At 54.7% G+C, this 12,659-nt stretch overlaps 1 protein-coding gene and 2 long non-coding RNA genes across 4 annotated transcripts; 1 reads left to right on the top strand and 2 right to left on the bottom strand.

The window, feature by feature from the left end:
* Positions 1-4,155: 4,155 nt before the first annotated feature.
* LOC125163839 (uncharacterized) lies at positions 4,156-5,412 on the bottom strand. The gene is made up of 3 exons (XR_007151567.1): positions 5,315-5,412; positions 4,707-4,763; positions 4,156-4,239 (listed from the first exon to the last, which is right to left on the bottom strand). It is a non-coding gene; the product is annotated as an uncharacterized LOC125163839 (long non-coding RNA).
* A 70-nt stretch (positions 5,413-5,482) lies between these two features.
* On the top strand, positions 5,483-11,291 carry PHYHIP (phytanoyl-CoA 2-hydroxylase interacting protein). Its single transcript, XM_047856050.1, has 4 exons — positions 5,483-5,675; positions 6,919-7,093; positions 8,942-9,059; positions 10,757-11,291. The coding sequence occupies exons 1-4, from the start codon at positions 5,511-5,513 to the stop codon at positions 11,289-11,291; spliced, it is 993 nt and encodes a 330-aa protein (XP_047712006.1). The 5' UTR covers positions 5,483-5,510.
* Positions 7,011-11,376, bottom strand: LOC125163838 (uncharacterized). 2 transcript variants are annotated; one of them, XR_007151566.1, is made up of 3 exons: positions 10,995-11,376; positions 10,788-10,852; positions 7,011-9,661 (listed from the first exon to the last, which is right to left on the bottom strand). It is a non-coding gene; the product is annotated as an uncharacterized LOC125163838 (long non-coding RNA). The 2 variants fall into 2 exon arrangements; XR_007151565.1 differs by having other exon boundaries at positions 7,011-9,753.
* Between the last annotated feature and the right edge of the window lie 1,283 nt (positions 11,377-12,659).

Here is a 12,659-nt window from a genome sequence, read left to right on the forward strand (position 1 = left end):
CTCCACACCCATTTAGGGAAGGATTGGCTTCTGCTTGTCTTTGCTTTCTGTGCAATATTCACATTCTGTCCACTGTCACCTTCTCTAACCTTTACCGCCTGCTGATGTCCGCAGCCCCCAGGTCCTGTGCACTCAGCTCATGTCTTCTGTGGCACTCTGAAGCCTGCACGGTCTGTCTGCTGCCCCTGCACCAAGCCCTCCCCACCCCCACCATGCTCCTGCTTCCATGGTCCCCTCTTGGCCATGCTCCACCTGTATTCAAGCTGGTTCGGACTTCTTCTCTGAATCCTTATCTGTACCTTGCAACTTAGTTGTATATTTCTTGTTCTCTATGTCCACCCTTTTCCCCCTAAAAGACTGTGGGCTCCTTGCAGGCAGACATTGTCAATAATGATGGCAATGATAACAGTTCTGATAGGTGACTGGGCCCTTCTGGTGTACAGGCCCACAGCTTAGTGATTTACATAATTTCTCACTCAGTGATGGCAGTGTTTATAATGTCACTTGACAGATGAAGAAATCAAAGCTCTGAGAGATTGAGTAACTAGTCCAAGATCACTCAGCTAGAAAGTGAGAGAACAAGAATTTTAATTGTATCTGTTTAATTGTAAAGCCCATGCTTTTCCACACTGCACACTCTTTGTCACTGTTGGTTGCTTGATTCAAATTTCCTTGAGTGTTCTTCACAGTGGCATCCCTGGAGTTTTCCTTTGGTGCTAGCAAAGCCTCCTGTCAATAAGAGAGCAGATAGTACTCTCCCTGGCCCAGATGGTTGGCTGGGATGAGAAAATTCCAGGCTCTCTGTGTGTTCTTCCCACCCCCTTTCTTGCCTCTGCACACCCTTCACTGCCCAACAACTCCTCTCTCTTGTCCCTTTCCCCAGAGACACCTAAGCAGCCAGAGGACTCTCCCTAGACAACTGGGAATCCCTGGGACTGCAGGTCTAATATGTTTTGATAGAGTTGGTTAAAAAAAAAAAAAAAAAAAATAGAGCCATGGATCAGCCTAAGTCCCTGAGGAGAGAATCCAGACTGAAGACAAACCAACCTCCCCTACACATCCCCCATCTGGACCCTTTCCCTTCATGGCTCCCCTTCCCTTCCCCCAGTCAGAATCCCTGTTTAGGGGCTCCCAAGGCTTTGAGCACAGCTCCACCCCTCTCCCAGCACCTAAAGTTTGGGGGCTGCATTCAAGTGAGAGATTTCCAAGTAGGGGTGTGTTAGAGGGACTTCTGAGGGCAGCTTGTCCTGGAAAAACAAGGAAAAGAGTGGCAGCCACCGCTGCTATCTCTGAGGACATCACCGTAGCTTCCCAGGAGACCCTCTGCCCTTTCCCCTCCCACACCAGCCCAGGAGAGCGAGCGAGCAGAGCGATCAGGGACCCAGCTTGCTTATCGTCACCTGACGCTGGGCAGCCACTGATCCCATTGGTGGAGCCAGATTCAGTCTGGCTCTCTCGTTCTTTCTCGCCTTCTCTGCCTCTCTCTCTCTCCTCCACGCTGCTTTGATTTCGCTCTTGCCTCTCCTTGCGCTCGGCTGGGAACATCGCCTCTCTGGGGGCAGCAGCAGTGCGCTGCAGAGCCGGCAGGAGCTGCCTGCCGGGGCATGGAAGAAGCCTCTTTGGCAGCCTCGAGAGGAGCGAGAGGAGAGCGAGCGCGCCTCTGTCTGTGACCCAGGCGTCGCCGCTGCCCCTCTCCCTGGGGAGCACATCCACACAGAGGTCTCTCCCTTCCCTCCCTTCCAGGTCTTCCTCTGCAGAACCCAGTGGAGCCAGGTGAGTGCCCTTTCTCCCCAGAGCATCCTGCTGTCAATTCTGAGAGGGACTCAGGTGGCAAGGGGCTAGGAGGTGGGGGCACCAGGGGCCTGCCACTGCCCACGGTACCCACCTGGATTGCCAGGGCCAACGACCTTGTCCCCTGTTCCCCAGGGCCTTGGCAAAGAGGTTAACCCCCGGATCCAGTCCCCGGGGCACCACAGTCAGTCACCCCGTGACCATTCTGCTGCAGTCAGCGATGCCAACAGGGACAGTGGGGTGGGGAGAGACTTCCCTCTGGCTTGTGGGTGGCTTTTCTGGATGGGCATGGGCAAAGGGTATCCGTGTGCACGGCATGTATGCATGCTTGCGAGGAGCCTGGAGGTTTGCTTGCGTAGATAGTTCTGTATGTACACGCCTGTGCTCATGTGTGGGTCTCCACAGCTGTGTGGCATGTTTAGGAACATACGTTTCTTGTACATGTGAGGTATGTGTGTGTGGGGGGGTCACTTATCTGAGTAGCCTTTGGGTTATGTGGGCGGGGGCAGTGTGAGGCAGTATATTTATGGGGTGGACATATCACTTGTCATGTGTGTGGGAGTACATGGTGAGGGAGGGAATGCGTGCAACCAAAGCATTTCTATGTGGGGAGGGGCGACTCCAGAGCAGAAAGGGATAGGTAGGTGGAGAGTGTGGGCAGAAGCCACTGTCTGTGGGCAGCCCCTCATAGGTGTGCAAACCTGTTGGCACGGGAAGGATCAGGGCTGGCAGAGTGTGGCTAGAGACAAACCACATTTCCATAGCTGGGGTCTTTGAGCCTGGGGAAGACTTCAGAGAGAATATCAGAATATGGGCAGAGGTTGACGTGCGTGTGAATACACATGTGTGTTGAAGCAGGCATATGGGTTTTGTATGCCTTCTGTGGAGGTAGGACGCGCCTGTGGCTTTCTCTTCCCTCCAAATATAGCTTGTGAGAATGTGTGCCTGTATATGTGTGTGCGTGAGCCTATGAACTTGAACATGTGTGGGTCTGTGTGGAGGTGACAGCTTGTAGAGGGGAAACTGTGGGACATTCTTAGAATGTGGAACGTGGCGGAGGCACCCGAGTGCGTAGGTGAGTGAGTGGGACCGAGAATGTCCGAGGAGGTGTGTGCAGCCCGTGTGCGGCAGGTGTGGGCGGGCACATTCAGTGTATGTGTGCGTGTGTGTATACGTGTGCACGCACACATGTGCCTACCTGTGTGTGGGTGTGTAAATGCTTGTCTTGGCAGCGTGGGTGTTTCTCAGGTCCTGTCTCAACCTGTCCCTCACACCCCGACCTTCCCCAGTCACTTGGACTTGGAGAACTGGGGCTCACACCCACCCTTGGTCCACCCTGGCTTTGCTGTTCTCCCGAGTGTCACTCATGACCACTCTCCCAAACTAGCATGGGGGAGTAATCTCAGCTTTTCTAGAACTGTAGAAAGAAAGGATGAGCCAGGTCCTGGAGATGCACCCCCCCCCCCTTGCAAAGATGGCTGCCCCGTCTCTGGAGGAGACTCTGAAGAGAGGAGTATTGAGGAATAGGTGTCCACATGTGGGGTAGGCATAGACTGAATCCCCTGTGGATGGGAGGTGGTGGCTCAGGCCCTTTCTAGCGTGGGATTGTGTCTGTGTTGGTGTGTTGTGTTGGTGCATGTGTGTGTGTGTGTGTGTGTGTGTATGTGGGTGCATGCGTGTGTCTCCCTGGGGAGCTTCTCACAGGGAGCCCAGAGTATAGCAACTCCCCACGTCTCCACATCTGTCCCCATGAATTGCAAACTGGTTTATTATCATCCAGTTGTTTACCAATCCTATTCTGTTTTATTTTTGGGTGGACCTGGTAGCACCCCCATGCTTGTTTACCGTAGGATTCTCTGTGCACAAGCCACCGGCATTTGGCTGGACTTCACAACAGGCAGGCTCACGCTTTAGGGTAAGAAGCTCAAATGAAACAAGGGCTCAGGGGACACCCTGGAATAGGTAAAAGCCATCACCCATATCCTTCACCCTGTGCCTGCCACTCAGGCAGCCCACGGATGAATTTAGAGGTATTAGGCTCCACAACAGGCTTAATTGACAGGAGAGTGTGGGTTGGATCTTCTGGAAGCTATAAATAGAAGTACCTGCTTTCGAAGGCACAAGGTACCCTTACCCTTAGCACCTGGGCAAAGAGAAGAGAAGAAGCAGAAGGGGAGAAAAGGAAACCACATTCCAGAAAGCTGAGGTGTGCTTGGACGGGGCTTGAGAAAGAACCAGGAAAGCATGAGCTTCACTGGGCACTAAGCAAATGCCCGGGAGCAAGTCCAACCCACATTCATGTTCTTGTCCCAGAGACAGTCTCTCCCCACTCCCTCTCCCTTCCCCACCCTGTTTCCCAGACCTCATGAGCCAGGCCACAGTCAAGGACAGGGTCAGATCTTCCTAGCAAAAGCACAGGTGAGTGACAGTGCTATGGTCCTTTTATACCTGGAAGAGCAGCCGGGGTAGAAAAAGCAAAGGTGAGAGAAGAGGAAGGTGAGAGAAAATGCAGTTACTTGAAAGGGAAGGATAGAAGGAAGAAAAATAAATAGCAATAAAACCATGTGCACCTATGCATATACACATGCCACACATGTCACACACACACGCACACGCACACACGAGGGGACACAACCTTGGCTTAATGATAAAGAGTTTGAGCTCTGGAGTCAGATGTGAATTCAAATCATTTTTTAGGCTGTGTGACCTTTGGCATCTTGGTACCCCCCCCCCCACCTCAGTTAACCCATCTGTAAAATGGGGATAGGGGCCCCTGAGTGGCTCAGTCAGTTAAGCATCCGACTCTTTATCTCAGGGGCTTGAGTTCAAACCCCACATTGGGCTCTGTGCTGGGCATGAAGGCTACTTTAAAAACAAATAAATAAAATAAAATGGGGGGCAATAAGAGTACCTACCTATTGTGAGGTTTGCACGATATGATGCTTATGCAGTTATTATTACCACACAGATGCCTGAGGAAAATGTCAAAGGTAAAACCAATTATTTAAACAAGTCAAGCAACAGAGGATCAGCTGAAAGGAGAGAGTGATAGTTGAAAAGTCATGGGTGAAAGAAGAGCTGTGGCCCACGCTGCCCCCTCCCGCCACCAGTGTATCCAAGGGCATCTCCGTGGCACTTGTCCTCCTAGCCCTGCATCTTGGTGACCCTTCCTGAGTCACCCCTAGAGACGAGGGTGGCCCAAGCCGGAGCGACCTGTCACCCTTGGCCTCTCGGCTGCCAGTGCCCTCTGCCTGCCTCAACCCTCACACCGGTCTCCTCCGTGGGTGCTTCCTGTCTCTCCTACGCCTCGCCCAGCTCTCTCCACCTCCACCCCCTTTCTCTTTTCACGCCTGCTGGCTGAGAGCCCCCCTCCTCGGTTCCATCTGCTGCAAATCTGTCCTGCCTGGCGTCTGCAGCATTCCCACTGCCTTTGCCACCTGTCAGGTGCGTCTGCTCAGCAGACCCCTCTGAGGAGAGCCAAGAACCCCCCAGGGGGGACACCCCATCCCACCTTTGGTCTTACCCCTCCACCGTGCAATCTTCCCATGCAATCTTCCCATCAGATTGGATGAGGCAGGTGTAATCAGTGGATTATCCCCAAGGTTCCAATTTGCAAGAGATGGTGGGAGCAAGACATTCCAGAAAATTCGGTGGCAGGGAGGAAGCTGCTAATTCTTCCTCTCCCATCAGTCCCCAAAGGAGCCAAGCCACAGGGGAGCATGGAGCTGCTGTCCACGCCCCACAGCATCGAGGTCAACAACATCACCTGTGACTCCTTCCGCATCTCCTGGGCCATGGAGAACAGTGACCTGGAGAGGGTCACCCATTACTTCATTGACCTTAACAAGAAGGAGAATAAGAACTCCAACAAGTTCAAGCACCGGGTGAGTGGAGGGTGTGCAGAGGGCCTCTTGTTTACACCCCTCCTTAAAGGGAGCAGGGTGATGGAATGCTTGTGGGTGATCGTCGGGAGTCAGAGAAGCCTGGTTCAGATTACCCTGTGTAATCTTAGGAAAGTTCTTTAGCCTCTCTGAGCCCAAGTTCCTTCACTGGTAAAAAGGGAATAACAATGCCAGCCCCCGCAGGCTTGTGAGAGGCTTTGGTGAGGTAATGTTTGCGTGGTGTCTGGCTTGGGGCCCAGCCACCATGGACACCATTATCGGCATCAAGACTGGGCTTCAGACGGATCAGGAAAACCTGGGCAGGGGGGAGGGGCGGGGGGTGTGGGGGGGCACAGACATCACACTTGGGGCTGGTGTCTCAGGATCCAACAAAGCCCCCGACTCAGGAAGCAGCTTTGTTGTTGACTGTGTGGGCCACTCGGGCCATGGGCAGGGGTGGAGCCCTTTGCTTGGTCCTCAAGGACGCCTCTTAGGCCCCTGTGATCCTCTCTGGCCCTGGCCCTCTGGCTTAGTGGTGTGGCTGGGTTTAGGAAAGAAACATGAGAGAGTCCTCTGCTGGCTGGAGTGTCCTTTCCCTGGGTCAGAGCAGTGTGGGGGTGGGCGGGAGGAAGGCTCCCACCTTCTCAAGCTGGCAGAGATGAAGGGGGAAGAGTGAGGTGGGAAGGAGCTGGTTCCCACGACGACCGTATCATGTGGGTTACTCACCCTCTCTCTCTTTGGAACTGGCTCTCCCGATCTGGGTGTCTTTTGGCAGGCCAGTTGCCACGGTGACGTGAATGTTCAACACCACCCCCTTAACCCTCCCCCCCCAAAGAATAAGGATATTTTCCCTTCCTCCCTGGCTCTCAGCATTTGCCGTTGCCGTGGAGACGGCACTGCAGTGTGCAGAGCTCTCGAAGTCTCCCTCGAAAACGGAGGTCTCACCGCCCTCAACTTTTCGGCCTCCACCCTAGTGGCCTTTCTCCCTAGTTCCCAAGAGAGTGGGTGTCAGGGGGCATTGATGAGGGGTGGAGGCTGGGGGCTATCAAAATGACCTTCCCAATGGCCACTGCTTCCTTCCTCAGGAAAATGGTGGCCAGGGCACCAAGCCATTGAATCTTGGAGACTTTGGCCCTCCTCAGGTGGCCCAGGTGCCATCTGGGGAGTGTGAGGTCTGGCAGAATGCCAAGATTGGACGTGACTCCCAGTTTGACTCTTGGCTCTCCGTCTGTATCCCATTTCTCAGGATGTCCCCACCAAGCTTGTGGCCAAGGCCGTGCCACTGCCCATGACAGTGAGAGGCCACTGGTTCCTGAGCCCCCGCACAGAGTACAGCGTGGCCGTGCAGACCGCCGTAAAGCAGAGTGATGGAGAGTACCTGGTGTCGGGCTGGAGTGAGACAGTCGAGTTCTGCACTGGGGGTGAGGCCCTGCTGTCCTGCTGCTTTAGCACATCTGGCTTAGTTGTGATCTTACCCCAGCACACACTTAGGAACACCTGCTGTATACAGGCTCTATGCTCAGGCTGTCAGGGAGATACTCATGGATGAGCCTCGCCCCTGCCCGCAACAAACCTGCAGTCTGACACAGGAGGCAGACGTGAGCCCTGCTAAACATGTTGACAATACCATTCCCGTACAGGCATGGAATTACTTTTCTGGCTTGGGGCAAGCATGTTTTTCTGAACTGTAGTAAAATGCACACCAACACAAAATTTCCCATTTTAACCATTGTTAAATGTATAGCTCAGTAGTATTAAGTACGTTCACACTGGTGTGCCACTGACCTCCAGAACTATTTCAACTTCCCAAACTGAAACTCTAACCCCATTAAACAGCAGCTCTCCCTTCCCTCCTCTCTCCAGTCCCTGGCAACCACCATTCCACTTTCTGGGTCTGTACATTTGACTACTGTTGGTACTTCACGTGAGGGGAATCACAGTATTTGTCCTTCTGCAACTGGCTTATTTTGCTCAGCATAATGTCCCCAAGATTCATCCACGTTGAGCATATGTCAAAACGTCCTTCCTCTACAAGGCTGAACAATTGTATGTGCGGACTACACATTGTTCATCCATCGTCGGTAGATGGATACTCAGTAGGTCATCACATTTGCTTGTCTTGAGGCTCCACTTAGCCTGGAAAATGACCCCTGTTCGGTGGTCCTGCAAACCTCTTAGCAGAATTCAGTTGGCAAATTCCAGCATGAACAAACACCAGGCTTATGTGTACTTGGTCGTGGATGACCCACGATCTGCCCCACAATATTCCATTCCTTTGGTGTCCACAGTGAGAATTGCTCCAGATCTCTCTCTGTCACAAGGAAGGGGCAGGGAACATTCTTAGCCCCGGGCCTCTGAAGCTGCTGGTTCCATCCTCTGCCAAGGCCTATGCCCCAAGTCTCCTTGACATGCCATTCTCTTTTGAGTGGTGCTTTTTCTTAGCTTGGCTGCAAAACCCCACTCTCTGGAGGTGCTCCCACTCCTTGTGGGGAAAGCCTCTGGGTTTACCCCAGAACTCCACACGTGGTGGAAGTTTAATTCAAACTGGGGAGTTGGGGATGGCTGCAGTCCAGTCCACACTACTCTTGCCAAACCCAGCACCCTGGCCAGGGCTACATCAGCAAGGAGGAAAGGGCACCTTTTTCTAATTTGTACAAAGGCTCTGTCTTGGCTAGCAGCCGCCCTGCCTGGGCCCCAGGGCCCCAGACTCTGATCCTGGCCCTGGGAGGTGTCCAATCTTACCATCCTGTTTCCAGCCTTCCCTGCTTCTCCTGGGGTGCAGATGCACTCACTGCCTCAGACCCTGGTCTGGCTAACCATTCACTTCAGTGCTCTGTGATCTCCTCATGAGCCCCCACCTGTAATTACCACTGGCTTCCACAGCCTTTTGCCTGCTGGGTTTGAGTTCTCCCTAGAGGACCTCAAATTCTCCCCTCTCAATCCTTCCTTTGCTTGCTGGTCCTCTTCACATGAGGATAGCTAGTGATTACAGCTCCTGGGGTCCCCAGCGTGATTGTCTAACTGGGCAGCCCCTGCCCCTTTCTGACTCAGAGCCTCTGGCAGCGAGGGTGCAGAGGTGCACCCAGCTGTCCATGTTCCCAGCTGGGCCACCTGGCCTGTTCCTATGTGGTCCAAGGTGCTGTAACTCTTTGGTATCCCCTGTTGCTCTGAGGACAGTTGTGGGCTGGTGTTCAATGTGCACAGTGGGTGAGTGTGGGAGGCTGTGATGCTCAGTCTGGCCCTGGGCTTACCAGCCTGGACTCTTGCAGACTATGCCAAGGAACACCTGGCCCAGCTGCAGGAGAAGGCTGAACAGATCGCAGGCCGCATGCTCCGCTTCTCTGTCTTCTACCGCAACCACCACAAGGAGTACTTCCAGCATGCCAGGTACAGCATGGCCCCTAGCAGGGCCTGGGTCTCTCCTTCCTCCCCTGGCTCTGCTTTGCCCACACAGCCCTGGCTGTCTGACATCACCCCCACCTTTTCATTGCCAGACCAGAGTCCCCATGGCATCTTATCACAGGCTGGCTCTGGGGCGGGGGGGGGGGGGGGGGGGTGGCTGGCTGTTTGGGATTGGGCTCCAAGGAAGGAGAGGACTCTCCTTGGGATGGGGCTGCCTGGGGGAACCATGCTAACTGGCCTGGGTGAACGAGATCTCGGGTTTGTTCCTCCTTTGGGACAGTTCCTTTCACTGGGTTCTAATGCCAAGGGTCAGCCATCTCTCCAGTTCAAGCCCTGGGTCCCTGGGGGAGGTGGTGAGGGTAGCACAGAGCGACAGGTTTCCATGCATGAAGGGTCATTGTTTTCCAACTGTGTGCTGGATAGCCTGGAGGCTCCAGGAAGCTATCTCAGGGCACTTTGGGGTGGGGGGAGAGGGGGTACTGACGGGTTGTTGAAGAAATCAGGCTGAGTCTTGGTGGGCCCCACACCTATCATTCAGCTGGAGCATCTTCAATTTTATTGCCTATGGACCGCCTATGTATAATTTCCTTCGGGGAAGAAAGAGAGGGGCTCTGTAGTCCAGAAATATTCAATCCAATTGATGATCTGGTCCAACCCACTCAGCCTACAGATGGAGAGCCTGAAGCCCAGAAAGCCACTAGTTACTTGAGACTTCCAGGACCAGGCAAGGGTGAGGCTGGGTCTGGGGCTGCCCATCCTCCCCAGGCCTGCTGACACTGCTCCAAGACATTGTCCTTCTAAGGCTGGACTAGGGCAAGCTGCTACTCTTACTGTCTTTGTCATTGCATTCAGCTGGGGTGGGGCGTTCTGACCCTACCCCAGGGCAGCAGGGAACAAGGGAGATCTTTGGTGTTTGTACTAAAGAAGAGAGGCAGTGAGGTGTGTGGTGAGCTCACTGGCCCAGTTTGAGCTCCTCTTTCAGCAAGTAAGAAAGAGTCAGAAAGCACCCATATGTGCTAGGATATAAATGTGAATAAAGGCAGAGTGCCCCCTCTTGAAAACCTCAGAGTCTATCGGGGGGACAGTACAGACAGATGGAATGTAATGAGTGTGTGTGTGATTGTTGAGTAAAATTCAGTGTCTGCACATGGTTTTGTTGAATACAAATGCCTGATGCTCCTGGAAGATTTTGAGAGCAGGGGATACCTATGCTGGGCCTTGATGGATGATTAGGAATTTGCCAGGGTAGGTGAAAGGAGGTGGGAAAGGCAGTCCAGGCAGAGGGAAGAGCACTGCAAAGGCACAAAGGCAGGAAAGTTGGGGTTCACATGTGGCTGGAGGATCTTACCTATGGATGTGGGGGTGTTGGGAGGTGGGGTTAGAAAGGACAGATCGTGATAGCCCTGCTTTTCATGAAAGCCCCATTAAAGGGTTTTAAACTGGGGAGTGGTAGGTTCAGACATCTCCTCTGCGAAGGAGTGGGCTGCATCAGCCCATCTCCAGGGCTCTCCCTGCTCTCACATTCTGGAATGTTCTATTTGTGACTGATGGAGGCGGCAGCGGGTGGGAGAGCGGGGTGCTGCGCTGGCTCCCTTCTCAACCACACACAGCAGCCAAGCCTCAGCCCAGCTAACCAGCGGCATTTTCTCTTCCCTTTGGCATTTTTCCCCGGGGGTGGTTAGGACCCACTGCGGGAACATGCTGCAGCCCTACCTGAAGGACAACAGCGGCAGCCATGGCTCTCCAACCAGTGGCATGCTCCACGGCGTCTTCTTCAGCTGCAACACAGAGTTCAACACAGGCCAGCCGCCTCAGGACTCCCCCTACGGCCGCTGGCGCTTCCAGATCCCTGCCCAGCGCCTTTTCAACCCCAGCACCAACCTCTACTTTGCAGACTTCTACTGTATGTACACAGCTTACCACTACGCCATCCTGGTGCTGGCCCCCAAGGGCTCCCTGGGGGACCGCTTCTGCCGTGACCGCCTGCCCCTCCTGGACATTGCCTGCAACAAGTTCCTGACCTGCAGCGTGGAGGATGGGGAGCTGATCTTCCGCCATGCCCAGGACCTCATCCTGGAGATCATCTATACCGAGCCCGTCGACCTGTCCCTGGGCACCTTGGGGGAGATCAGCGGGCACCAGCTCATGAGCCTGTCCACTGCTGACGCCAAGAAAGACCCCAGCTGCAAAACCTGCAACATCAGCGTGGGCCGCTAGGGACTCCTGGGGAGGTGGGGGGCTAGAGAGAGATGACAGGCAGGGTGGCGATGGGTGGCCTAGGTTCAGGGAGCTGGCTTTCTCTCCCCTGCCCCCCCCCCCCCCAACCGCTCCCTCCACGCCACGGCCTCCCCCTTCCCCACCCCGCAGGCGTTAGAGGCAACAGAGGGCGGTCCCCTTGGTGGGCGTGGCCTATTCAACGTCTGGCGGACTTGGAAAGGCTTCTTAGCCGCGGTAGGTTGGTGGAAGGAGGGTAGATCTCTGGAGATTTCCCCATTCCCGGTTTCCCCGTCCTGCTGTTTCTTGCTTCATTCCGGCCTCCATTTAACGGAGACTCTCAGCCTGGGGGCTTTCGCTGAGCAGCCCACCCTAGCCAAAGCCCACGAGTTGCTTGCCCGCCCCCAGAGGCACAGCAGAGAGATGCGGGGTGCTCCTTTTTAGCCCCGCCCACCCCACTCAGGGCCAACCACAGAATGCCCCTCCCCGCTCTGCTGGGCCGGGGACCTCCCACTTCAGGCCTGGCCCTTTCCCTCTATACATAGCCTCTTGCACCGCTCTGCCCCCCAGCTGCTCCTTGACTCCCAGCACCCTCTTCCAGCATGGGGAGAGCTGTCCCTTCCTTTCTCCACCTGCCCTCTAGAAAGGGGCCCTCTTTTTCCTCTCGGCTTTGGGGGCTCCGGGATGTTGGGACTTTTCCTTTCTTACCTGGAGATGATAAATACCCCAGCATACCTTCTCTCTTGCTCAGAGCACTGAGGTCTGGTTCCCCCAATGGCAGCCACTGGGGTTGAGGAGGGGGAAAGAGACCCCTGAGACCCAGAGGTACCCCTTTTAGGCCAGGAATGGGCGGCCTCACGCTCCGAGGGGACCCAGTGTGGAACTAGAATTGAGGGCTTTCCCTAAGAGCCCTGGCACCCTGCCTGACTGTGCGCTTTGCTCGCTCTCTTTGCCACGGTTCCGTGACTGCCCTGTGCCCGTGTGTGACCTGGACTGTGGCTTCCCTGCCACCGCACCTCACACCCCACCCACTGGCACTGTCTGCTCCCCACTGCGAGCCTGTTGGCAAAGAGCTCCTTCCCTGGGGAGTTCTTGATGAAGTCTTCCTGGGCTTCCCAGCGTTTTTGCCAATTTCCTACTTTTGTATGGGTCATGAGGGTGGTGAGGGTGAACCCCTGAGATAAGCGGACCAGGTCGGGGGGGTGTTGGGTAGAGGTGTGGATGAAGGCAGCTAGCTGTTTGGGGGATGACGGAGGTGATGTCAGGCAGAGGACAACAGCCCCCACAGTGAGAGACAGATTTCTGTGATGAAGTACAGAAGGGGCCAGCAGGCCAACAAGGCCATATCTCAGTAAGGGCACAGGTGGGACA

Source organism: Prionailurus viverrinus, chromosome B1 (assembly GCF_022837055.1).
Source record: "Prionailurus viverrinus isolate Anna chromosome B1, UM_Priviv_1.0, whole genome shotgun sequence".
NCBI classification, from domain to species: Eukaryota; Metazoa; Chordata; class Mammalia; order Carnivora; family Felidae; genus Prionailurus; species Prionailurus viverrinus.